This window comes from Myotis myotis, unplaced genomic scaffold (assembly GCF_014108235.1).
Source record: "Myotis myotis isolate mMyoMyo1 unplaced genomic scaffold, mMyoMyo1.p scaffold_m19_p_2, whole genome shotgun sequence".
NCBI lineage: Eukaryota > Metazoa > Chordata > Mammalia > Chiroptera > Vespertilionidae > Myotis > Myotis myotis.
In genome coordinates, this window is record NW_023416324.1 from 93071676 (window position 1) to 93095694 (window position 24019).

At 45.9% G+C, this 24019-nt stretch overlaps 2 protein-coding genes across 27 annotated transcripts in view; one reads left to right on the plus strand and one right to left on the minus strand.

The window, feature by feature from the left end:
* Positions 1-24019, plus strand: part of SLC22A23 (solute carrier family 22 member 23) — a 189745-nt gene that overhangs the window by 50516 nt on the left and 115210 nt on the right. Inside the window, exon 4 of one of the 26 annotated variants that reach the window (XM_036351014.1) lies at positions 20460-20674. The exons of 22 other annotated variants lie outside the window; for them this stretch is intronic. In XM_036351014.1, the coding sequence (XP_036206907.1) occupies positions 20460-20659 (200 nt within the window). In that variant the 3' untranslated portion in view covers positions 20660-20674. Of the gene's footprint in view, positions 1-2951; positions 3157-6050; positions 6173-20459; positions 20675-24019 lie in introns of those variants that run through there. 3 more of the 26 variants (XM_036351026.1, XM_036351019.1, XM_036351021.1) reach the window with 3 other exon arrangements.
* Positions 14973-16142, minus strand: LOC118676708 (adiponectin receptor protein 1-like). The gene has a single exon (XM_036351037.1). The coding sequence runs from the start codon at positions 16140-16142 to the stop codon at positions 14973-14975; it is 1170 nt and encodes a 389-aa protein (XP_036206930.1).

The following is a 24019-nucleotide window of genomic DNA, read 5'->3' on the forward strand; positions in this document are numbered from 1 at the left end:
TACAGTAGGAAGTGCTCTTTCCTTTCGGAACCATACAAAGAATGTGCTTACCCTTGGAAATTGCTGTGCTTTTGTCTCACAGGCACAGAATCATCTGCAGGCATCTGCAAACTTTGTTTCTGTAAAAAGCCAGTTAGTAACTATTTTAGGCTTTGCAGGTCTCTGTTACAACCACTCAGCTCTGCTATTGTACCACGAATGCAGCCATAAATAACATGTAAGTGATGAGGTGTGGCTGCATTCCAATAAAACTTTATTTGCAGAATAAGTGGTGGGACAGATGTGACCAGCAGGCTCTATGATTCCAGCTACCGATGTAAGCGAGTCTCTCTGTCCTTTGACTGCTAGGAAGCTTAGAAAGCTCAGAGTCTGATCTCGCATGTGCATGAGCCTGATAGGCTGAGCTGTAAATCAAGCCTCTCTCCTAATTTCATCTAAACTTTTCTACTGTAATTTCTCCTTTGTCCCATTCCCTGTCTCTATAATATAAGTGTTATTTTATTATATGTATCTGTATAAGCAGTCTTAAATTATTTCTGAAATAAAGCAGGGGTCTACGGCCATACCACCCTGAACGCGCCCAATCTCATCTGAAATAAAGCAGGGAATAAATAGTTATTGTTTTCTTAGATTGGAATTATATATGAAACATCATGATAAATACCATTGCAATGAACAAAATTCCAAGCATCAACCAGTGGTCCACTGTCTGAGCTAATACAATACCTGGTATAGCAAAATTAAAATAAAGCAAAAGGACATAAATGATTAGTTGGAGTTCACTGAGATAGTATTTAAGCAATATAAATAAGGGGCCAATGATGGAGAGATGGCAGAAGAGCTAGCTTGGCAGGGGAGAATCAGAGAGAGGCCTTAAAGTTGTGATGGGCAGGCAGGATTGGGGAAGGATGTGGTGCTCGCTGGCCTGGGGCAGCCCGTCTCTCTGTCAACCCTAGATCAGGACACTGATGGTGACGAGAAGTTAAGAGACAAGCTCCCAGTCAATAGGGCAGATGACTGAATTTCCAGATCAGTGTGCTTGCTAGCATTTTATACACGAGTAATCCATGGGCTTAGTTAATATTTAAGAATTTGTTTTGCTTAAAGGAAATTATTGATAATCTCTGTCACAGTGTTGAAGTATTTCTTGACTCTAAAGAGAAGTTTTAAACTTTTGGGCATTGATTGTTTGGAAAGTACATTTTTAATGGTCCGGACTTTTTCTACTCCTTCACCATGTGGTTTTCATCTCACTAGGTGTGCTGGAAAGGCCTGCACTTCCTCAGAGAGAACTGGATGTCATTCCTTTTTTCAGTCTTGCAGGTGCTTGGCAATGTTCGCAGGGAAAGTAATGATTTTTGCAGATTCCCGTTTCTTGTGTAGCCTGTGGTGTGGGTGGACTCTGAGTTTTAAGAAATGCTGCTGACTTAGGAAAGTTTCTGCTTTATATGCAAGGCTGCTTGAGGATTTCTCATGCTTTGGAATTTTTCTAAGGTGCATTCCAGTTAAATACTCTCTCCTTTAGACTTTTGTTTCCTTCAAGTCAACATAGGAGCATGTGGTTGCTGGCTAGGACATAAAGCAGAGATTACTGGCATCTTCCCCAGGAGCCGTTACATGGAAGCAGAGTGCACACTGGCGAGAGCCAGAGAGAACAAGGGAACTGAGGGTGTGTGCAGGCCTGCAGTCTGTTTCCTGCCTGCCTCTGAGGCCACCCGGAGACTCTGAAACAACTAACTGTACCTGGGCTACATCAGTAGCTTAATTGTACCCCTTTGCCTCTGAGCAACAACAACAGAAAAGGGTAGAAAATCTTAGCTGGGCAAGGGGCAGGGAACTGCAGATCCAGGAAAGAGGAACTAATCACCTGATGGTTTATGAAAATAAAAGTCTTACCAAAGACTAAAGAGAGAGGCATGTTTCAGTCGAGTCAGACATGGTTTGTGGCGGTGTGAATTCTTTTCCCAGCTCAGACCAAAACATTATGCACAGGGTAACACAGAATTGTTTAAGATGTGTCTTTCAACAGAGGCCAGTGGGAGGTTATGGCTTTTTAATCTGATTTGATGCTGGATATAATAAGTCCTATGGGAGAAAAATATTCTTTGAAACATGAATACTTTGTTTTTCTTCTCATTTGATCTATGTCTTCCCCTTCTCTACCATTAAACTACCCGCCCCCTACCCCCCATTTGAAATAATGAGCACTGCTTTTTGTTGCCAGAGACTGTACCCAGTTACTGTGGGCAAGTGAACATCTTTTATTTATTTATTTATTTATTTATTTATTTATTGCCTAATAACAATAAATAATTTTCTTGAGAACTTTTCTTAAAGCTTCATATTCTCCTAATAACCCTCCTTATACCCAGATAGCTTTGTATATAATCAAGGAGTGACCATAAATTTCACAGGTGACTAAGTTACTGATTACTTTACAAAATTAGAAGCCAAGTCTTAACTGGTAAACAGACTCAGAAAACTCTCCAGTTTGCCTTGGGCGGGGCGATGTTCTCTTTCTCACATTGCACGCATAGCCCTAGACTCTCACTGAAACGGCTGAGTAATATCTGATGTGCTGGGGTGAGGTGACTTTTTCCTCCTCACTGTTGCATCTATTTCTATAATGTGATGTTTTTCTGAACTAATATTCCTTGGAACATATTTTATTCTACAGGGTTATTAAGCATCGCAGCTGTGCTGTACATTTTTAAAAATCACCTGAACCAGACAGCTCTGTGTAGCAAGTTACTGAACTGTGGAATGAATAAAGTGAAGACTGCTGAGCTGTAGAATTAGTAGAATGGAGATTGCCATTGTCCAATAGGCATGACTTCAATGGTCTTGTGCTTCACTTCCTCTGGGGAGGGAAGGTTTCACGAATGCATGCTTGGTTATGGTCATCTATAGGTCTCTCTCTCTGCGCCCCACCCCTTTACCCCCAACTTCAGATACCTGGGCCTTCCTAATGGCAGCAATAATCCTGTTCTTCTGGTGGGACCAACTCTACTGATGGTTTTCCACCAAGGAAGTGAGTCACAATTTCCAAACACCTTTGACAAATTATTGTATATATTTTTAAAGAGCTTCAGAAGAATTTCAGTTGTATCCAGGTTCAGGCTGGGAAATCAGAGCGATTGAGGTTTCACCCATGTTTGTATTCACTGGAAACGCACTGCTAACCCTGCAGGCAAGCTGTGAAAAGCAAAGGAGTAAATGCATCAGCAAAAGTCCCGAAGCCCTTGTCCTCCACCGCCCCGTCTTCCTCTGCCACACCTCTGGGGAGTCACAGCGCCTGGTGTAACCGCAGTGTTGAGTGACCACAGCTCCTGGTTGGGAGTTTAATCCCTAGGCAGGGACACGTGGCAGCTGGTCAAGGCAGGGCTGGTCACCCTCTGAGACTAGAGGGCTGAGTCATCCAGCAGGTAACCAAACAGGCCACCGAGGACTAATGTTTCTGAAAGTTGTACCAGCCCTTCAAATAAAAATTATTGAACCTCTCTCTGTTCCTACTGAATATTAGCCAACCTTGGATTTATAGCAAGACTTTTCTTTGAGGGGAAAAAAATGAACTGCCTGTATGTCTTTAAGGGCTTGTAAGGATGTGTCACCTTATCTGCATGTTAACAGTGGAGAGTCGAGGGCAGAGGAAGAGTAAGTGGCTCTGTGGCATCGTTGGGACCCATACACCCACTTTTCTTTTGTCCAGAAGTTAGGGCAAGGGAATGTATAAGTAAGCTGCTAAGTGCACATTTCTTTGGGTGTTTTGAATTCATTGAAGATAGTCCTATCTCAAAATCAGAAGGAAAAACAGCAAATATGTAGATATCTGGCATTTTAAAATTAGAGTATTTGGTAGAGGATGTTATTAAAGCTGTGTGTGTCCCTAAGGACTAAGTTTCCCCCAAACTGGTGTGTGAGTGCTTCATTTGAAACGAAGCTGTTCCTCACACTATCAGGGGAAGCGGACAGACTGGAAATCAGGAGGTCCGAGCTGTAGTGTAGGCTCCACCGTGGACCGACTCTGTGTCTGACAAATTGCTTTATCTCTAAGCCTCTGCCTCCCACTCTGTAAAGTTGGGGCACGGGTTTTCAAATTTGTACTATGGGTCCCTTCCCTGAGCCATTTGTGGGGAGAAATGGGTAGAAAACAAAAACAAATGGATTCTATATGACCCTGTTTAATACTGCTGTAAAAATAACTAACAACAAAACCAAATGGACAACCTCTGTCTCCTTGTACCTTCCAGTTTTAGAATTCTGTGGCTTTTGAATTCTAAGCTCAACCAGTAAGTCCTCCTTCAGTGTTTAAGATTTCGTAGCTCTTGGAAGGGGGGCACAAAACCAGGGGTGCTTGCTCCCCAGTGATGTCCTTCTCACACCCACACATTAGAGTTATCGGACTTCCATCTTTGCTTTCTGTGAGGCTGCTGCGCTGTGTCACCAGGGTCATCTGGGAAGAGATGGAGTGATAGGGGAGGATTAATGGTTAACAGCCTCCCTTTCCCCATGAAGACCTCTTGTCAACAACTCCCTTCCCAACCCATCTGGCTTGCTCAAGTCTCCTTTCTTCCATACTTTTGCTGGGTAGACTCACAGGTCTATTCCAGGAATCCTGTTGCACTCTACAGAATTTTCTGTTCTCACCTAGAAAAACAGGATGAAACATAAAGCTAAAAGCTGTGCTGCTTAGAACAGGGGGTTGAGGAGAAGTAAGAGAGCAATATTGGACTGATTTTATTTTGTTTTATTTTTTCACTCTTGATACAAAATAAAAGAGAGAGGAAATAAATCAGTCACCTGAAACCAATTAAGGATACCAGGCTTCTTCAAAACGTATATGGGGGGAAGTAAAATCATTATTGGTTTGCCAAGTCTTATGTTAGATGTTAGCAAAAAACATGATCTGGGCTGAGAGGACAGAGAGAAGCATAACTCAGATGATGCAGAGCCATACTATCACTCATGTAGTTAGCCACTGTGTTACTCTGTGTCATGCCAGATAAACTCTACTGCAGATAGTTTATTTTGTTTATTGGTGACTCTTGTGGAAATACAAGGCTTCTTTCTCCCTCACTCATTTGCTTGGCAAACATTTGAGGGCTTACTGGGTGCCAGGGGAACGACAATTGGTTACCTTGAGTACTTACTGGGCATTGCCAGATGCCTTGCACACATAGATACCCACTTTCCTGCCTCCAGGACACTCAGGTTAGTGAGTAAAGATGCAGGCACAGGCCCTGGTTAGAGAAAGAGTGCTGGAAAGTGACCTCTGAGTCATGAGTTTTGTAGGAAAGTAGGTGTTTGCTATTTGCAGTGGGTACTCAGAGGCCAAAGGAGCCCAGTGTGTTTTGGGTGCTGTGGATGGTTAGAGACTGAGGGAACCTGGTGCATTCTGGGTACTGTGGTGATTAGGAGCCGGTGGAATAGCTGAAATCACCTAGAGAAGAAATTGCGTAGAGATAGGAGATCCAGTTGAGGGAGAGGGGAGGGAATAGCCTGACTGGTCAGTGGAAAGTACGAATAGGCTGATAACCAGGGAGCTAAGGAGGGTGCCTGATGAGTCACATGATACAAGACAAGGATTGAGAAATGTCCATGGGATGTAGCAACCATTGCCTAGTAGGTCAGAGGTAACTGGAGCAAACACAGCTTTAATTCAGTTTAGTGATTAATGTAATCTAAATTATTTCAAGCAAAGGTTTTAGTTCATGTATTCCCCAGAAGAGTACTGTCTTGTTATTATATCAAATGTTTTAGAAAGAAAATACATTTCTTATTGTGATAAAATAAAATTTACCATTTCTACAATTTTTTAAGTGTACGGTTCAGTGGTTTAAGTACATTCACTTTTTTGTGCAAGAAAATTATGTTTTTAACAATGGTCAATGTTCATTGTAATAGGGTAGAAAAAATTGAATTGGAAGCCAAATCAGTAATGACTTTCTCCCCCCAAGTCACCTGAAACTAAGTTAGCATGGCTCAGTAACTGGAAATTCACAACTACAGCTGAGTTAGAGATGCCTGTTTGTTCTCCACATGATGTCAAGGGAACAACAATTGGGTGCCAGGGGAACAACACTGAAGGCAGGCCACGTGAGCCCATGTGCACGATCACAGTCAGCCATTGACCAGATCCGGGGAAGGATCCCAGAGCTGGATGCAAGCCAAGTCCCACCACTTGCGAGCGCACTGTGATCTTGGATAAGGTACTTAACGCTAAACCACTTTTCTCACGGATGAAAGATTGAGCGCAGGGTCGAGAGTGTGAATGTCATCGCCATCAGTAAACCGTGAATATCTAGAGAAATGGTGGGCAAGTGTGTTTGTGGGCTGCTTCTGTGCAGCCCGGGCTGGGCTAACCCTTCCTCTGGCAGCCGGCCCTCTCAGGTGAGGGCCTCTCCGGGGTCGCAGCAAGCTTGGAAAACATCACTAAAGAGGAACTCTGAATTGGGGCTGGCTACTAGCTTATGGTCACATTGGAGAACCACTGTGGTGGGGGGGCATGGGGCTAAGAGCTTGCTTCATGATTGACTCTCTAGTGGCCAGCTTGATAAAGTACCTCTCCCTTCACATCTGTTCAGAGCTCCATGGACTGCACTTTAAAAGTCCGAACCATGTCAGGGCCAGGAAAAGGTAGTAGACCAATGGAAAAACTCTCTGGACAAATCATACACAGGAACCTTGGCCCTCATGGACAGCAACACCCAAGTATTCATCACACCCAGAATACTCCGTTAATCTCTGAGAAAAGATACTGAAGAAATAGAACACTGGTAGCCATTGTCAAGATTTATCTTACACATGTTCACAAAAGCTCTCCCTTTCCCTTCCCGATATTACCAATTCTGCTTTGTAAAACATGCCTCTACACACTTTCTCTGTATTTTTAAACATGAATTCACAGAGCCTGCTTGGTGTCCCCTCCTGCAGCTGCTCTGTCCTCTCTGTGGTTGTGTTTTGCTGTGAATCTTCATTTGCCTTCCTTCATGTAAGGATGATGGCAGTTTATTTGTGATATGATCTGTGTGCTCCCAGGATAGGTACCTGTGTGAGGAGTGTTGCTTTGAAATAGCACAGGATTTGTTTTCTGTTGTGTTTCCAAATGAGTCTCCTAGAGGAAAAGCTGTTCAGGCACCACCTTCCAATTGCTGGTCCAAGGACATGTAAGACCTACAAATATTGGTTGGCTGGTTTCAATGACCCTGCTGGAGAAGCCCTCCCTGTGTGAACAAGCCCTCCCCATCCAGATCGGCCTTTAGGGCCCATGTGCCCGAGGCTGAGCAGTGATGCCCTGTTAGGCTCTTTCTGGGTTGTGCGGACCTACCCATCTCTTCTCTCTGGAGTCAACTCCATGGCTGGCAGGCAGACTCTCCCTTTGCCATGTTTACAGCTCTCACTGACCGAGACCCTGGGTGCCTTTCTGGTGATAGTCTGTGAAGTCGGACTCACAGACCCTCTGGGTGTCTTTAAAACTGTGACCTCTACCCTGATAGAAGCCAGCCTAGGGAGTCCGAGGAGCCAGGAAAGGGTTACACTGGGTCGGGATGCTCTGCTGTCTGCGCAGCATTCCCCGTGACCAAGTAGGACAGCTCATGGGCCCAGGAGTCGCGCCCCCTCTGAGCCTTCTGCACGGAACACAGAGACCAGAAAATCATGGGTCTCTGATTGAGGGCTCTGCATTCCCTTCGTCTCCCACTCTGTGGGCCTTCGATGATTCTTGTGGGAAAAGTGCCTGTGTCCAGCCTGAGTTCGTTCTGTCCACTCCTTTGAAAGCTGAAAGGTGCTGCATCCCTTCACCCAGGGCCTTGGGAAGCACCTTTGCTTGATATTTGTTGGGGGTCAGGTCTGGGCAAGAGCTCAGAACTCCCTCCAGACCACGGGCAGGAGAGGAACGAAGGACCAGTTCCTTCCAGCCTAGCTCCCCAGCCATATCAGTCTTACAGAAGAGAGAAATTTTGCTAGTTCCAGTGTGACTTGGGATTCATGACTGTTTCTTCCCTGGCATCTATTTAATTTGTCAACTGGCATTGCTGTGTAAGGCCCTGGGCTCAAAATGCAGAGGCTACAAGGGGCTCCTGAGATGAAGGAGAACATGGGGGCAGATATAACTTATCCTTGTTGATACATATTCTTGGCTTCTTTGTGTTTGGGTGGGAGCATGTGACTGTTCTTACTTACTATACGGGAGGTGCTTGCTGGGAGGCCCCTGGCCCTTCATCCCTAGTCATTTGGTCTCTATTTAGCTGGCCTTAGTGTAGAGCCTGAAGCATGATTTTGTCTGCTTTCCCATATATCACTTCCATGCATGCATAGATAGATAGATAGATAGATAGATAGATAGATAGATAGATAGAAAGATAGATAGGTGGGTAGACTCAATTCTTTCCTGTTGGAAAGAATCAGACAGTCTGATGTACAGCATTAGGCAGAGAATAGCCGAGGTGAGCCTTGCACTGCGACCTCCCTTCCTGTGCCCTCTAGCATGTGCACGGCATGAACATGTAGTAAGGAGTAAAACAGAGAGACTGAAGAGGTCATGATGATAGTTGTTTGATAACAATAGTAGCTAGTTATTGAGCATTACTTACTCACAAACACATATTTTAAAACTTTTGTATTGACTATATACAGCAGATCCTACTAATAGCCTCATTTTACAGATAAGGAAACTGAGACCCCTAATCTCTGGACCATATCTACTTCACTATCAGGGCCTTTACGCAAGAGCTAACATTTATTAGACTTTTACAGTATACTTTGATGCTGTGCCAAATACAATATAGGTATTTCATTCAATCCACCCCAGAATCCTGTGATCTGGGTACTATTATTGTCCCCATTTCACAATGGAAACCTGAGTGTAGGTGAAGTAACTCTCCCAGGTCACATACCAAGAGCTAGAGGAGACGGAGCTGGACCACAGGTCTCCGTGGCTCTAGGGCTCATGCTTCTTAACTGCTGAGTTGGTCCAAACAGCCCTCTTCTCCTTTGACTTAAATATGTTGTTATAATATTTAAATATTTATTTAAATGTGTGCAAACATCCCATAAGGAGTTTGGATTAGTTCTTTAAGTCTAAGACCAAATGTTAACAGTATCCAATTTCAAAATGAATACAGTGCAAATTAATGGTGGTCAGTGGATGTGATGGATGGTGGTTGTCTCCTGGAATGGAGTCACCCTTGCTGGTTAAATAGCAGGAAGGCGTAGCTTCACATTGAGTTTCATATTTTATCTGTTTTGGCATTTGGACTTGAAAAATTCCAGTGCATACAATGCCTTATTTCACAGATTTTGCTGTTTAAAATAGCATTAACAATTTGAAGGCTTTGCCAGCATGGAATACTCAACCTCCATATTTTCCCACTGCTCATGAGCACACTTCCATCACTCACATTGATGGGTGCCTCCTGACAGCTCTCCTAACCTGCCCTCTTCTCCTGAAGAGAAAGCTTGATTTGTGGCATTATTAAAAGATTAATTAAATAGGTATTTAATCCACTAATGGCTGGAAATGAGACGAGGAACCTACATTATTGCTTGTTTCCTAGTGCTCTTCTGCTAGTGAGCTGGTCTTACAGAATCCACAGACACACGCTCCTGCACTCAGCCTGACACCAGGCTCAATCACTGTACAGTGTGGTACCTCAGTTCTCCTGCTTCTTTATTCAAACCACCATATGTGTGGCCTTTCACAGTGACCTTTGGTTTTTGCAAGTGCAAATCTAGATGTGGCGTGGACTCAGAAATCTAGGTTATAGCGGCTGATCCAGACCACCCAAGTTACACTTACATTAATGTAGACTAAGATTTTCATTGACCTGAAAACATAAAGTTTGAAAATTCTCATGGACTGCCAAGAATGCATCCACAGATGCACAGTCTTCCCAGCCTGCTTCAGGAACCAGCATTCCAGAGTCTAGCCCCCTGGTGACCCACTGTCCCTGTCCTCATTCCTGCCACTGCACCACTGGGTGGGTGACTGGGCGTATGCCTGCTCCCTGTTCCCCTGTCCCTTCCATGATTCAGCTTCCACTTGGCCTCTGGCCTTGTACTCCAATATCCTGAGGGCGAGGTACCTTCCTAACAGCCCCTCTTCCCAAGGAGCTCAGCCTGCCTGGTGTGACCTCTGCCCAGGGAGTCACCACACAGAGGCTGTGCAGAGATGCAGCAGAGAAGGGGCTGGGAAGCTTCCCCAGGGCTCAGGCCACAGAGGGACATGTGCGCCAGATGACATGTTTGGAGTAGAGAGCTATCGCTGGCTTTTTGAGAGAGAAAGTTTGGGGGAGATAACTCTGTGTGTTGTGCCCTTCTTGTCCTCTGGGCTGCCATGAAGCAGTAATAGTTTGTGCCATTAAACAAACTAGAACCAGTAGTTTCCTCTTTGATGAAGAAGGCACCCCTGAAAAAAGTTAAGTGGAGAACTAGACTTCCATATCTGTATTTCCCATAAATGAAATGCACCCAGATCACTCCGCTTCTTGGCGGTTTTATCACTGAAAAGATGGTCTTCTTCGCAGCCATCGTTCAGTTTCCTCGTTTCACGTGGGCTTCTTGCGTCTGATGCAACACCGCAGACCCACCACGTAGAAGGGTTGTTGTCAGAAGTTTCATGTGAGCTTGGAGCTGTCCGGAGAATCGGGTTACTCTAGGAGACATGAGTCTTGTTCTTCCAAAGGATTTAATTGAATTACAGAATGTGCCACCCTGGGAGGCCCACGCTGGAGTCCTGGGACCTCACAGTGCCCAAACCCTGTTTTCCCTTTGTAATCATTACCCCAAAACACAGTGGTGTTCTCTGACCTGTGGCTGGATCGGATTTTCCATTTCCTTTATGGGGTCACCGTAGGTTCTTATTTCATGTTCTCTTCGGGAAATAATTGCTCTTTTGCTGTTTTTCTAAGCTCTCCTTTTTGGCATGTTTGCTGTGTACCTTGTGACAGTGGAAGCGAATGTTTGCACAGTTGGCTTTTCGTTCCATCACTGCTGCTCTGGCGTCTGCGGGGAGGAGGGGGGAGAGTGTGCAGACCGAGGGCTCTGCTGCCTTCAGCAGGCTAGAAGATATCCCTTTGGTTTCCATCACCCACCCCCTCTCGTTTTTTAAATATTTTTTATTGATTTCACAGAGGAAGGGAGAGGGAGAGAGGATATAGAAACATCAATGATGCCCTGACCGGTTTGTCTCAGTGGATAGAGCATCGGCCTACGGACTGAAAGGTCCCAGGTTCGATTCCGGCCAAGGGCATGTACCTTGGTTGTGGGCACATCCCCAGTAGGAGGTGTGCAAGAGGCAGCTCATCGATGTTTTTCTCTCATCGATGTTTCTAACTCTCTATCCCTCTCTCTTTCTCTCTGTGAAAAAATCAATAAAATATATTTAAAAAGAAAAAAAGAAACATCAATGATGAGAGAGAATCATTGATGGGATGCTTCCTGCATGCCCCCTACTGGGGATCGAGCCCGAAACCCAGGCATGTGCCCTGACCGGGAATCAAACCTCGACCTCCTGGTTCATAGGTCAACGCTCAACCACTGAGCCACGCCAGGCAGGCTCCCATCCCCTTTTTAAAAGGGATGGTAAGGCAACTTGGAATGAAAGAACAATGGAAAACCTTGGGATAATTACCTTCCAAAAGGTTATGCAGACCTCTGATCTCTTCAGTTGAAAATTATTAGGAACAGTTTATAAACACGAACCCGAAGAATTTGGGCAAAGGAGCAGGAACAATGGTTGTTACATGTCTAAGTTATGAATGAAACAAATGTAACCAAATGGGGAAATGCATAGTTTTGTTATTTCCCCAAATCTCTCTCACACATAGCTTACGAGACAAGGGAAATCAATGGTGGTAAACTATTGTAAAGAGGTTTAGAGCAGAGTTCTGCATGAGAACTCACTGCAGTGATGGGAATGGTGTCTGCACCGCGCAGCCCTCTAGCTGCTGGGCACATGTGGCTACTGAGCATTTGAGATGTGGCTACTGTGACGGAGGGACTGAATCTAACTTTAGTTCATTTTAATTAATTAAATTTGAGTAACCACAAGTAGCCCGTGGCCACTCTCGGTCAGCTGTGCTGGAAATAAATCATCTCTGTGTGATCTGTGGCACCGCCTCTGATCTTCCCACCAAGTTCCAGATTCAGATATCCAGCTCCCTTGTTGAGATTGCACTTGGATGTCCAATACGTCTTTCAAATGCAGTGTGGCCAAACAGAACCCTCATTCCAGTCTTTCCAATCTCAATAAATAGACCCACCACCCATGTAATTGCTCAAGCCAGAAACATTTGTGTCACCCTTTATTCTTCACACTCCCCCTTGATCAGCAAGTCCTCTCAGCTCTTTCTCCAAATTATATCCTGAATTCCTCACTTTCTCTCCACCTCCACTGTGGCAAAGCCACCTTGTTTCTTCCCTGGAAAACCATAGCACTTCCTGGTGGATCTTCCTGCTTCCCACTCAGACCTCTACAGCTAATTCTTCACTTACAACCAGGCTGATATTTACATAACCACCACCGTCAAACCCTCTGATAGACAATAGTAGCTTCCCTATGACTCTGCTCACATGACATCTGCAGAGCTTTCTCACACCACCCATATACTCATCACCCAAATAATTCCTCTAGAGTCATCCACTTTTTTTCAAGCATCTACCACTCCCTGAAAATATATTTATTTATTTGCATCTCCATTCATACCTCCTAGTTGCTCTAGAGTGAACTCCACCAAAGCAGGAACTTATTATTCTTGTTTTCCACTACATCTTCAGTACATAGATTTGCACCTGGACAGAATGAGTGTCTATATATGAGTTGGCTGAATGAATGAATGTATTTATGGAACATGATGAAAATCTATGTATGCAGCACTATAACAGAATAGATATAATTGTAAAATATTACAGCTGGATGAACTAGAGTTCTCTTAGTTCAATTTCCACATATTAAACATGAGGAAAAAGGACAATTGGTATTGTCACATATATGAATAGTAGAGATAATTTGCTAAAATTTCTCATGAAAGCCTCCTGAACTAGACAGATTTGGACTAGATGCCAAAAAAATTGGTTGTATTCTAAACTGATTCCTCAGTCGTATCCTGCAACTATTGATTGATAAATTCATAGCAGCCAGAATAAGTTCTCTGTGACTTGGTGAGGACATATGTGTACAAATGTTTTAACAAGCACAAAATAGGGATGGTCCATAATGAATGATAACATGGGGTCACCATCTTCCTTTTCCTACCTTACCACTATTAGTCGACTCTCCCTGAGTCTTGGCTTTTGTCTTCGCCATAATCCCATGAGAGGGGCTGCAGCTGCTCCTCCATCCTCCGTACGGAGCATAGTGCCTGCCTCCAGTAGATACTCAGTAGGAACTTCTGAGGAATGAGTAATCATCACTACAAGATGGGAAAACTCTTGCCAGGGGGTACTAGGTAAGTTTAAGAAACTTTCCATCATTGTGAAGAGTCAGGGTATCATTTCTCTACATTCCATTGATGCAGTTCATTTGCTGAGTGGAACCGGCGTCAGCAGTGAACACGCTGGGTAATTTGTGTTGGTGTGCAGGGCTTTCGGGCAGCACTCCCACTTCAGGTTAGAATCCTTGGCACAAATTCTGTCAAGCCGACAAGACCTGAAACTAATGTTTAGAAAATTTAAAGAGACAAGTTCTAAATACTCTACATCCTTCACTTGGGGTTCAGTTGTGCATAACAGACAGGAATGCCAAGGATCCAGCATGGGGTAGATGCCAGCTCCCAGTTTTCATCTAGCCCTTGGCAGAGGAGACGGACTGAGGTGGCCACAGGTGACACATCTCAGCCAGGTTACTCCTTACAGTGGTTTTCAACCTTCTGGCCCTTTAAATACAGTTCCTCATGTTGTGACCCAACCATAAAATTATTTTCGTTGCTACTTCATAACTGTAATGTTGCTACTGTTATGAATCGTAATGTAAATATCTGATATGCGGGATGGTCTTAGGCGACCCCCGTGAGAGGGTCGTTCAACCGCCAAAGGGGTCGTGACCCACAGGTTGAGAATCGCTGCCTTAGAAGATAATTAAGCCTCGGGCAAGCACCAAGGGTACCCAGAACTCTGGGCCCCTGGGAGCATGGGGTTTACTTCAGGCTCTGAGGACTTCTTATGGGAGAGCCTGTGGACTAAGGTGATTGCAGATGTGAATGGAATGCTTGGCCTGCGCACTGCCTCACACTAGAACTTGATGAGGTTTGGGCAGGGAGGAAAGAGGGGTGGGGCAGGGGGCGGGGTTCAGGATGTGCTTAGCGCGCTCTGCATTCTTTTTTTTGTCTGCACTTCCTTTTATTATCATCATAGCCTTTGCATCAGAATACATAGCAATGATAATTTTACATTACTCTGCCAAGAAAAAAAATTAAAACTCAAGTTATCTGAAGCCTGGACACACTTCCATGATTAGCTGGCTGTCTCAAAGTTGGTGACTTCTTCCTGCTGTCAGCAGATCCAGGCCCCAGAAAGACGGGACAGGTTACAATCGTTTCTGAAAAGTATGCTACAAAATGGATGGCCTATTCTAAGCCAGGTTACAAAGTAAGGATGGGGGTAAGAGAGGGACATTTTCTTTCAGAAATAGAATTTCTGAAGAATCCCAGTCCATCATTTTTCCCCAAAATGGTTGGAGGAGGGATAAAATCTCAACATGAGCTTCAAAGCACTCTGTGCCAAGGGGACAGAGTTGCCTTGCTGAGGAGGGCTGCTAAGGAGGGGCATGGCCAGGTGGATCACCCTTTCCTGGGCGAGGGACACAGAAAGCTTGTCCCCCCGCTCTGAGGTGGGAAGGTGGGCTGAAGCCTGGCTGGCACTGAATTCTCTAAGAGGTTTCTTCTAGAAACAGACAACTCAGACGCTTCCTTTCACTTCAGCAAAGAAGTTATTTTTTAAAGCACTTGGGAAGTTACCCTCCGGCTTTGGGGGGAGGCTCAGAGAAGAGAGTCATCAGTACAGCTGCCTTTCAGGCTGTAGCGGAATTCCTGAAGGTTGAAGACCCCGTAGAAGTGGACAAAGGCTGCTGCCACCACCAGGACGTGAAAAATCTGATGTGACTGGAACCATATGTCAAACTTTCCAGGACAGAAGCGCTCAGGAATTCGAGCAGCAAAGAGGCCAGCCCCGGTGATGTACATCACGGCCATGAGGAAGAACCAGCCCATCTGGCCCACGGTGGTGGCCTTGACAAAGCCCTCGGAGATCGTAAAGTGCATGGTAGGCACCACGCCGCTCAAGCCCAAGCCCAGGAACACCCCTGCTCTTGCCTGCCGGTGTTGAGGCATGGCAAACCAGTCCCACTGTGCCACAATGATGGCGGAAATGCCCAGGACACAGATGATGGAGAGGTAGATGAGCCGTGACTGTGGAGAGCAGTAGAAGGAGTAATAGAGCCAGGGGACAAAGCTCCCCATAATCAGTATGGCAATCCCTGAGTAATCCAGTTTGGAAAAAGTCTGAGAGACTTTCTCTGAGTGACAGTAGACGGTGTGAAAGAGCCAGGAGAAGCTGAGGCAGAGCACCGTGCTCAGGAAGAACAGCCCAAACACCACCTTCTCCTGCAGGGGCGCCATGAAGTACATGTTTGGCCTCAGCAGGGTCAAGATTCCCAGAAACAGAAACAGCACAAATCCAAGCAGATGGGTCCAGATATTGCCAGTCTCTGTGTGGATGCGGAAGATGCTCCTGAAACAGGCCCGGAAGGAGGGCATGGGCGGCCTGTGGCCGTCGAGCAGGTAATCGTTGTCCTTCAGCCAGTCAGGGAGCACACTGTATGGGATGACCCTCCAGCGGCCCTCCCAGACCTTATGCACAAACTCCTCCATCTTCTCCATGGCACGGTATGCTTGCAGGGGAAGTGTCAGGACCCTCATCTCTTCCCCCTCTTTCTCCTCCTCCTCCTCCTCCTCCCTTTCTTCCTCCTCCTCCTCCTGGGGCACTGGACTGGCTTGCTCTGCTTCAGCTTTGGCTGGGACAGCGATTCCCGGTTTGCCCTTCTCTTCTAGCAGGGGTCCCAGTTCGGCCAGCTCCACCGTGTCAGTCTCCCTGTTACTGGCAGGAGCCCCGCTGCCCTGTGCCACCACCGGTCCTTTGTGAGAAGGCATCTAGCTGGTACCTCAACACCTGCAGCTTCAGCTTGGGGAGGAGCTGGGTGTCTCCGCCCCAGGGGGCAGAGATCTCCCTGTGACGGCAGACACAGGGGCGTTGGGCTCAGCTGGGGCTGCGAACCCCGTGCGACATCCCTCAGCACTGCAGGCGGCCTGCCGCCCAGCGACCCGATCTTTATGCGCCTCACGCCGGAAGGGGGCCCAGCGCTGACGCCACCTCCGCTTCCCGCGTGGGAAGGGGGCCCAGCGCTGACGTCACCTCCGTGCAGTGGCTCCCGGCCCCTGTCTCTGCATTCTTATGGAGGGGGACCTTTAAAAGTCCAACAAGTGAGTTCTGTAATTGGAGGCCAATGCCTTGAGAGTTTTGGCTGTGTGAGTTTTCTCGGCAATCCTGCATTTCCTCCTCAGCGACATTGGATACGAGGTTTAGTTTAGGCCGCGGAGATGTGAAAAAAGGCCGCTCCCTTATGCCTGACTGGGGCGCACAGCTGGTGGCTGCTCCAGATGAACCGCCGGACAGATGGTGGCAGCTTCCCTGGTCATGCCGCGGCAGGAGTAGTCTGCTCCTTTCCTTCCAAGCTGGGTCTTTTCTGAAATGCAGAATTCTGTCACTTCCACTCCCTCCCTCCCTCCCTCCCTCCCTCCCTCCCTCCCTCTCTCCCTTCCAGTCTCTAAAAATCAATGGAAAAAGGCAAACAGTGGGGCCAAATTTTTGGGTTTTATTTCTTTATTATTTTTTAAAAATTAAATCTTTATTGTTCAGATTATTACAGTTCCTCTTTGTTCCCCCCCCATAGCTCCCCTCCATCCGGTTCCCACCCCACCCTCTGCCCCTACCCCCCACCTCCACTGTCCTCATCCATAGGTGTACGATTTTTGTCCAGTCTCTTCCTGCACCCCCCAAGCCCCTTCCCCCCTCCCCCTCCCAGAATAGTCAGTCCACTCCCTTTCTATGCCCCTGATTCTATTATATTCACCAGTTTATTCTGTTCATCAGATTATTTATTCACTTGATTTTTAGATTAACTTGTTGATAAATGTGTATTTGTTGTTCATAATTTGTATCTTTACCTTTTTCTTCTTCTTCCTCTTCTTAAAGAATACCTTTCAGCATTTCATATAATACTGGTTTGGTGGTGATGAACTCCTTTAGCTTTTTCTTATCTGTGAAGCTCTTTATCTGACCTTCAATTCTGAATGATAGCTTTGCTGGATAAAGTAATCTTGGTTGTAGGTTCTTGGCATTCATCACTTTGAATATTTCTTGCCACTCCCTTCTGGCCTGCAAAGTTTCTGTTGAGAAATCAGCTGACAGTCGTATGGGTACTCCCTTGTAGGTAACTGAGTTTCTTTCTCATGCTGCTTTTAAGATTCTCTCTTTGTCTTTTGCTCTTGGCATTTTAATTATGATGTGTCTTGATGTGGTCCTCTTTGGATTCCTTTTGTTTGGGGTTCTCTGCGCTTCCTGGACTTGTAAGTCTATTTCTTTCACCAGGGAGGGGAAGTTTTCTGTCATTATTTCTTCAAATAGGTTTCCAATATCTTGCTCTCTCTCTTCTTCTGGCACCCCTATAATTCGGATGTTGGTGCGCTTGAAGTTGTCCCAGAGGCTCCTTACACTATCTTCATATTTTTGGATTCTTTTTTCTTTTTGTTTTTCCTGTTGGGTGTTTTTTGCTTCTTCGTATTTCAAATCTTTGACTTGATTCTTGCTATCCTCTAGTCTGCTGTTGGAACTCTGTATAATATTCTTTATTTCAGTCAGTGTATGCTTAATTTCTAGTTGGTCCTTTATCATAACCTCGAGGGTCTCACTAGATTTCTTGAGAGTCTCACTAAATTTATCGGTGGTTTCTAGAAAATTCTTGAAAAACCTTAAAAGTGTGATTTTGAACTCTATATCCAGTAGTTTGCTTTCCTCCATTTCTGTCATTTGTGACCTGTTTCTTAGTCTCTGCATTTTGGCTGCTTCCCTGTGTTGATAGAGTGGCTTTTTGTGCTAGGTGTCCTATAGGGCCCAGTGGCTCAGCCTCCCCAATTACCTGAGGTGGACACTCTTGGTGCACCCCTTTGTGGATTTTGTGGACAGTCTTGTTGTAGTTAAGCCTTGCTTGTTGTAGGTATCACTGAAAGGAATTGACCTCCAGGCCAATTGGCTATGACAATCAGCTGTTTCTGCAGTGGGAGAACTTCTGTGCTGGAGACACTCTTCTGGGGCAAGACTTGCTTCAGTGGGGCTTTGGTGCTCACTGAGTCTGTCCTCTGAGTGTGTCCCTTATGGATCTGAGGAGTTGTAATCTGGATGGTCCCACTCTGACCACTGGGTACACTGGCTTTTGGATCTCTAAGGAGGTGCTAATTTAGCCTCTGCCTGAGGCTACCCAGCAGGAGTTGTGGAGAGATCTTCAGATTCCTCTTCTTTGTTTGGGATTTGGAGGTGCCCAGATGAGGCCCAGCTGTGAAGCAATGCAAGCTGCTGTGGGGCCTTGGGCCTTCTGTTGGAAGTTCTGGGTCTCTTTGACCCAGCTGCAGTTTGTTAGGCAATTTTCAGATTGCAAAGGGCCAGGCCTTTCATATGCAAAAGACTCTGCGCACAGCTTGAGTGGGGCAGGGTCTCAGGGGATCAACAGGGAGGAGCAAGCAGCTATGACTGCTCCTCAGTCCTACCCTAAGAGGCCCCACTTCTCAGTGTCCCGGTAATCGCTCCAAGCACCTCTGAGAGAAAGCCGCCCTCGAGTTCCGACCCATGCCAGACAGTCCAGTGTCTCCCCATATGAGTCTGGGTCCCCAGAGACTCGCCCAGAACTGCAGTTCAGAGCAGTTGGGAGCTTGTGACTCCCTCCCGATTCAAAAAGACAGCCGCGTCCTCAGTCGCCAGCCCTTGCCGTGTGCGCTTTCGTACCTCTGCACTTTACTTCCGCACCTCCTCTGAGTCTCAGTGTACTTTTCTCTTTCCTTCTAGTTGTAGAATTTCCACTCAGCCAGCCTTCCAGTGGTTCTGGATGATGTCTGTTTTGTCTTTTAGTTGTATTTTTGAAGTGGTTGTGCGAGGCAGCAATTTCCAGTGTTTACTTATGCCACCATCTTGGTTTCTCCTGGAGCCAAATCTTTGAAGCTGGTTCCAGCAAGGTGGTTCTCCACGTGCTTATGTGGTGTTAAGCGGGCAGGTTTCAAGCACTTGGCAACAGCTTGAAATGCAAGTGCAGATCCATTACCTCCAGTGCCTGCTCCTCACAGGTCTGTTCTGATGCCTTTGCTCAGGAAGGACAGCCTTTCCCTGTACTTCCTCCTACACAGGCTCCAGGCCAGATAACCAAGCTGAACTCCACCCCCGCCCAGCTCAGATCGTCCTGAGGTGGGAGGGGAGGTGATGCAGGAACACCACCTGCAAAGGTGGAGATGTGGGGCAGTCAGAGGGCAGCAGGAAAAGACCAGAGAAATCCCTACAGACATTGAGCCCATCCCCCTCCGTCCTTCCCTCCTGAGAGCCCTTCCCTGGCTGCTCACTCAGAATTCACTAGCCACTTTCTCTTCTCACACTCATTTTCTGCATTCACTTAAAACTTTTTAATTGTGGTAAAAGACATAATATAAAATTTAGCATCTGAACCATTCCTACATGTATAGCTTGGTTGTGTTGAGTACATAGACACTGTTGTGCAATCACTACCACCTTCCATCCACAGCTGAAACTCAGTGCCCATTAAACACAAGCTCCCCATCCCTCCCCAGGCCCACAACCGCCATCTACTTTCTGTCTCTGAATCTCACTACTCCAGGGACCTCATATAAGGGGAATCTCAGAATATTTGTCCTTTTGTGACTGGCTGATTTCACTGAGCATGATGTCCTCAAGGTTCACTCATGTAGCATGTGTCAACATTTCCTTTTTAAGACTGAATACTATTCCATTGTGTGTATAGACCACATTTTGTTTATCCATGTATCTGTCCATGCACACGTGGGTTGCTTCCACCTTCTGGCTGTTGTGAACATGGGGAATCACTATCTCTTTTGTACAGGTATCTCTTTAAGACCCCGCCTTCATTTTTGTGAATACATACCCCGAAGTGGGATTGCTGGAACAAACAGGCAGACTCACTTCCTTCATCTGCAGAATGAAAGGCTTGGCCCTCAAAGCCGCTCTGAGCTGGGCTGTCAACATGCTCGGCACGGCTGCTGAGGAACAAGGGCCTTCAGAGCCCCCCACCCATGGGACGGCTGTCACCCAGTGGTGCCAGTCTCCTCTGTGGCCCTAGGAACAAGGCCGTCTTGGAATCAGGAGCCTCCCGTGTCTGCTTTATTTCCAAACAGGCTCCCTTCTGAGGAGGAGAAGCGGGAAGCGAGGTCCCAGTGCCACTTACAGGTTTCACAGATGTAGCTCTGCTTGCGGTTTTTGTGGAACAAGTGAATTTCTCTCTTCGCCTCTCTCTTCATCTCTGAGGTTTGTCTGCCTCCTGCAGTGCTGCTCGGCCTCTCTCTCACCTTTCCTGGGACAGGCTCTGGACTCCTAATGGCTGTTTTCAGGGCCTGGGTGGGGTCATGTCGTCTTTAGCTAATGTGGAGCTGGGTCGGTTAATAAATCCACCAGGCCGGGTAATTAAAGACCGAGGAGTGTGAAAGGTGTGTTTTTAAAAGCCTGTTAAAATATCTTCTCCGTGTCTGGCAGGGACTGCTATTTAATGTGGAACTTGAGAGCTGCACCATTCAGTGCGATGCATTTAATTTGGCAGCGTCCTGCTTGAACTCGGAGCGGGCACCTGTTGCAGTGTCTTGGTAGCCTGGTGGGTTATTCTGTGCATGTGCTTTAGAGAAGAAGAGCTGAAAAAAATTGGGTGACATTTGCTCTCACAACATCCCAGCTGTAATGCACCTCTCCTGGCAGCCAGTGTCCTCTGAGGAATGTTTTTTCTTGAGGACAGAGGCTTTTGTTTTTTCATGTGGGCCAGCAGCAGCACATGTGTTGGGTGCTGTGATGGGTGCGTGGGAACTCCTGACCCCTGGTAACGCACTTGCCGTGACCTCAGAGGATTTCCACAAGAAGCCCTCAGCCTTTCAGGGCACCAAACTGAGAGGTCCATTAGTGAGGGACAAGTCTAGTCTGTAATAAACGCAGCCGTTGTGTGGTTCAGTTCAGACATCCATGCTTTGGAATTTTTTCTTTTATTGTGACCAAATATACATGATGTGAAATTTACCAATTTAACCATTTTTAAGTGTACAGTTTGAGACACTGTGGCATTAAGTACCTTCACGTTGTTGTGTAACCATCACCACCATCCATCTCAGTTTTTCATCTTGCAAAACTGAAACTATCCCTGTTAAACCTTATCCTCCAGGTACTGACAACCTCTCTTCCACTTTCTATCTCTGAATTTTTCTCCTCTGGGAACCTCATATATGTGGAATAATCTAGTATTTGTCCTTTCGTGACTGTCCTAGTTCACTGAGCATAGTGTCTTTAGGGTTTGTCCATGGGTCAGACTGTCTTTCCTTTTTAAGGTTGAATCATCTTCCACAGTATATATACACAACATTACGTGTATCCATTCACCCGGGGATGGACACTCAGGTGGCGTTCGCCTTTTGGCCACTGTGAGTAATGCTACTCTGAACTTGGCTGTGCAAGTATCTGTTTGAGACCTTGCTTTCAGTTCTTTTAGGTCTGTACTCCCAATTGGAGTTCCTGGATTATATAGTTTTGAGGACTTTTGCTATATTCCTTGGAGACCATTTTTGAAGATTTGGTAGAACTTATTGCAAGCATTAATAAATAAAAGCATATGTTGACTTTTTTTCAAATAGAAGTAGCAGGAGGCAAAAAAATATGGTCATCCTTATAGTAATGAAGGTATAAACTTGAACCAGTGGTGTGATGACGAAACCAAACGGCAGTGCTGCTTTCACGCTTTTCTTTATAGCACGTATATCCACACTTGTTCTCGCTGCCAGAGAAATGTGTTTCTAACTGGTTGTAAAGTATTCATAACATTCATAGTTTTCGCTTATCTATCTTTTTAAAGACTATATTTGTAAGAATCATTTTATAGAGAGTGTTTAAAATGAGTCTGATGGAGTAAAATCTAGTACCATAAAGTTGACAAATGGTGGGAGATTCTTTATTTTAGAGAAGGAATGTCTGCTTTGTGGATTTGCCATGGAATGTCTTTCCCATTGTAAGCTCTGCCAATGCACAAATAGTTAGTTCAATGTACAGTAAATGTATTTACACAGCACTGTGGTGTTCTTGCTCATGGCAGCCAGGAGTCGGGAAGCAGCCGCTGTGTTAATGGAGGGTTGTCATCTTGGCCTGACACCTTCTGGATGTTGTTTGTTGAAATGCTGATGGTGCATACATACAGTTACTGGCGTTATTCTCACCCCAGCAGAACCTGGGGGGACTTTAGGATCACAGGATGTTGCTGCAGCAAGAATTGTCTTCAAAGGCACCTCTGATTGTGCCCCTTTATCCCATGGCCTCCGTCTTCCAGGGGCTCATGGTGCTGTGGGAGCAGAGGGTCGTTCACTGTGGCCAGCGGACCCTGCAGCCCTGCTTTCCTGCTCTCCACCTCACTTGCTGGTTTCAGTCCCTCGGAAATCCTGTAATCTGCTGCGTCTCTCAGCTCTGCACAGGCTCTTCTTTGCTAGACCACTCCTCTGTGACTTTTTCTCAGGGTGGAATTTGCTCATCAAGTCCTCATGGGGCACATGTGTCATTCTTCCCAGGGATTTTCTCCGAGTGAGCGGCCCTCCCCTGGGTGCCCACAGCACTCTCTCCTGTTCTGTTACAGAAGCATAGCACTCAGCATGTCCATTCTAGTTGCAAATTTTACTTTGATTAAATATTGAGTAAACATAAAAATACTAATAGAATATGTTTGGTCCACACATCATGCCCATGTGTGTGCCCACCACCCAGCTTTAGAGGAAGGACAAGCCCATTACATTTGATGTGCCTTGGGGCCCCTTCTCCACCCCTCTCACTCCTGCCCTCCCGTTCACCATGAGCCTGGCTCTTGTGTTACTCCTTCCCTTGCTTTTCTTTATAATTTTGCCTCATCTGTGAGTATTCATAAACAACATATCACTTAATTTTGCATGTTTTTGAACTTTTAGTGAGTGGGATCATACAACAGTGTTCTTCTGCATTTGTTCTTTTTACTTAGCATTATTCCTGAGGCACATCTGTGTTGACCTTTATGGCTGTAATTCACTTGTTTCACTGCTGTGTGAAAGTATCGCTGTGATTTGTCCTGTACTTGAATTTTTACATATCTCTATTCCTTCTCTTTCTCTTATGCCCCCATTTTTACCCCAACACACAATTTTATTTTGTTTCTTAATTGATTTGAGAGACAGAGAGGAAGGGAGAGGAAGAGAGAGAAAAAAAAAAACATCACTTTGTTGTTCCGCTTATTTATGCATTCATTGGTTGATTCTTCTATGTGCCTTGACTGGAAATCGAACCAGCAACTTGGCATATCAGGACGATGCTCTAACCAACTGAGCTACCTGGCCAGGGCAGTTCAACACATGATTGTAAATGATTGTAAAGGATTCCCATCCTTTGGGAAAGGGCAGAGATTGTGTTTATCTCACTTGTTATGTCCAAGTGTAAGAAGATATTTGTTAAATGAGACATGCGCCCTTTGGCCTGAGGGTCTGCCTTTGGATGGGAATTGGCAACAGTGACGTTCTTGTTTGGCCAAAGCTCTTTCTTTCCCATGCCTCCCCTTGCCACGGTCCCCCAGGCCAGGGCTCAGCAGACTTTCTGGAAAGGGCCAGGTGGTAAGTATTTGGAGTTTTGTGGGCCATTTGGTTTCTCTCAGAACTCAATTCTGCCAGCGTCGCATGAAAGCAGCCATAGATAATAG

Excerpts from the sequence above, each read along its gene's own strand:
- LOC118676708 (XM_036351037.1), bottom strand. The coding sequence starts at position 16,142 with ATGCCTTCTCACAAAGGACCGGTGGTGGCACAGGGCAGCGGGGCTCCT.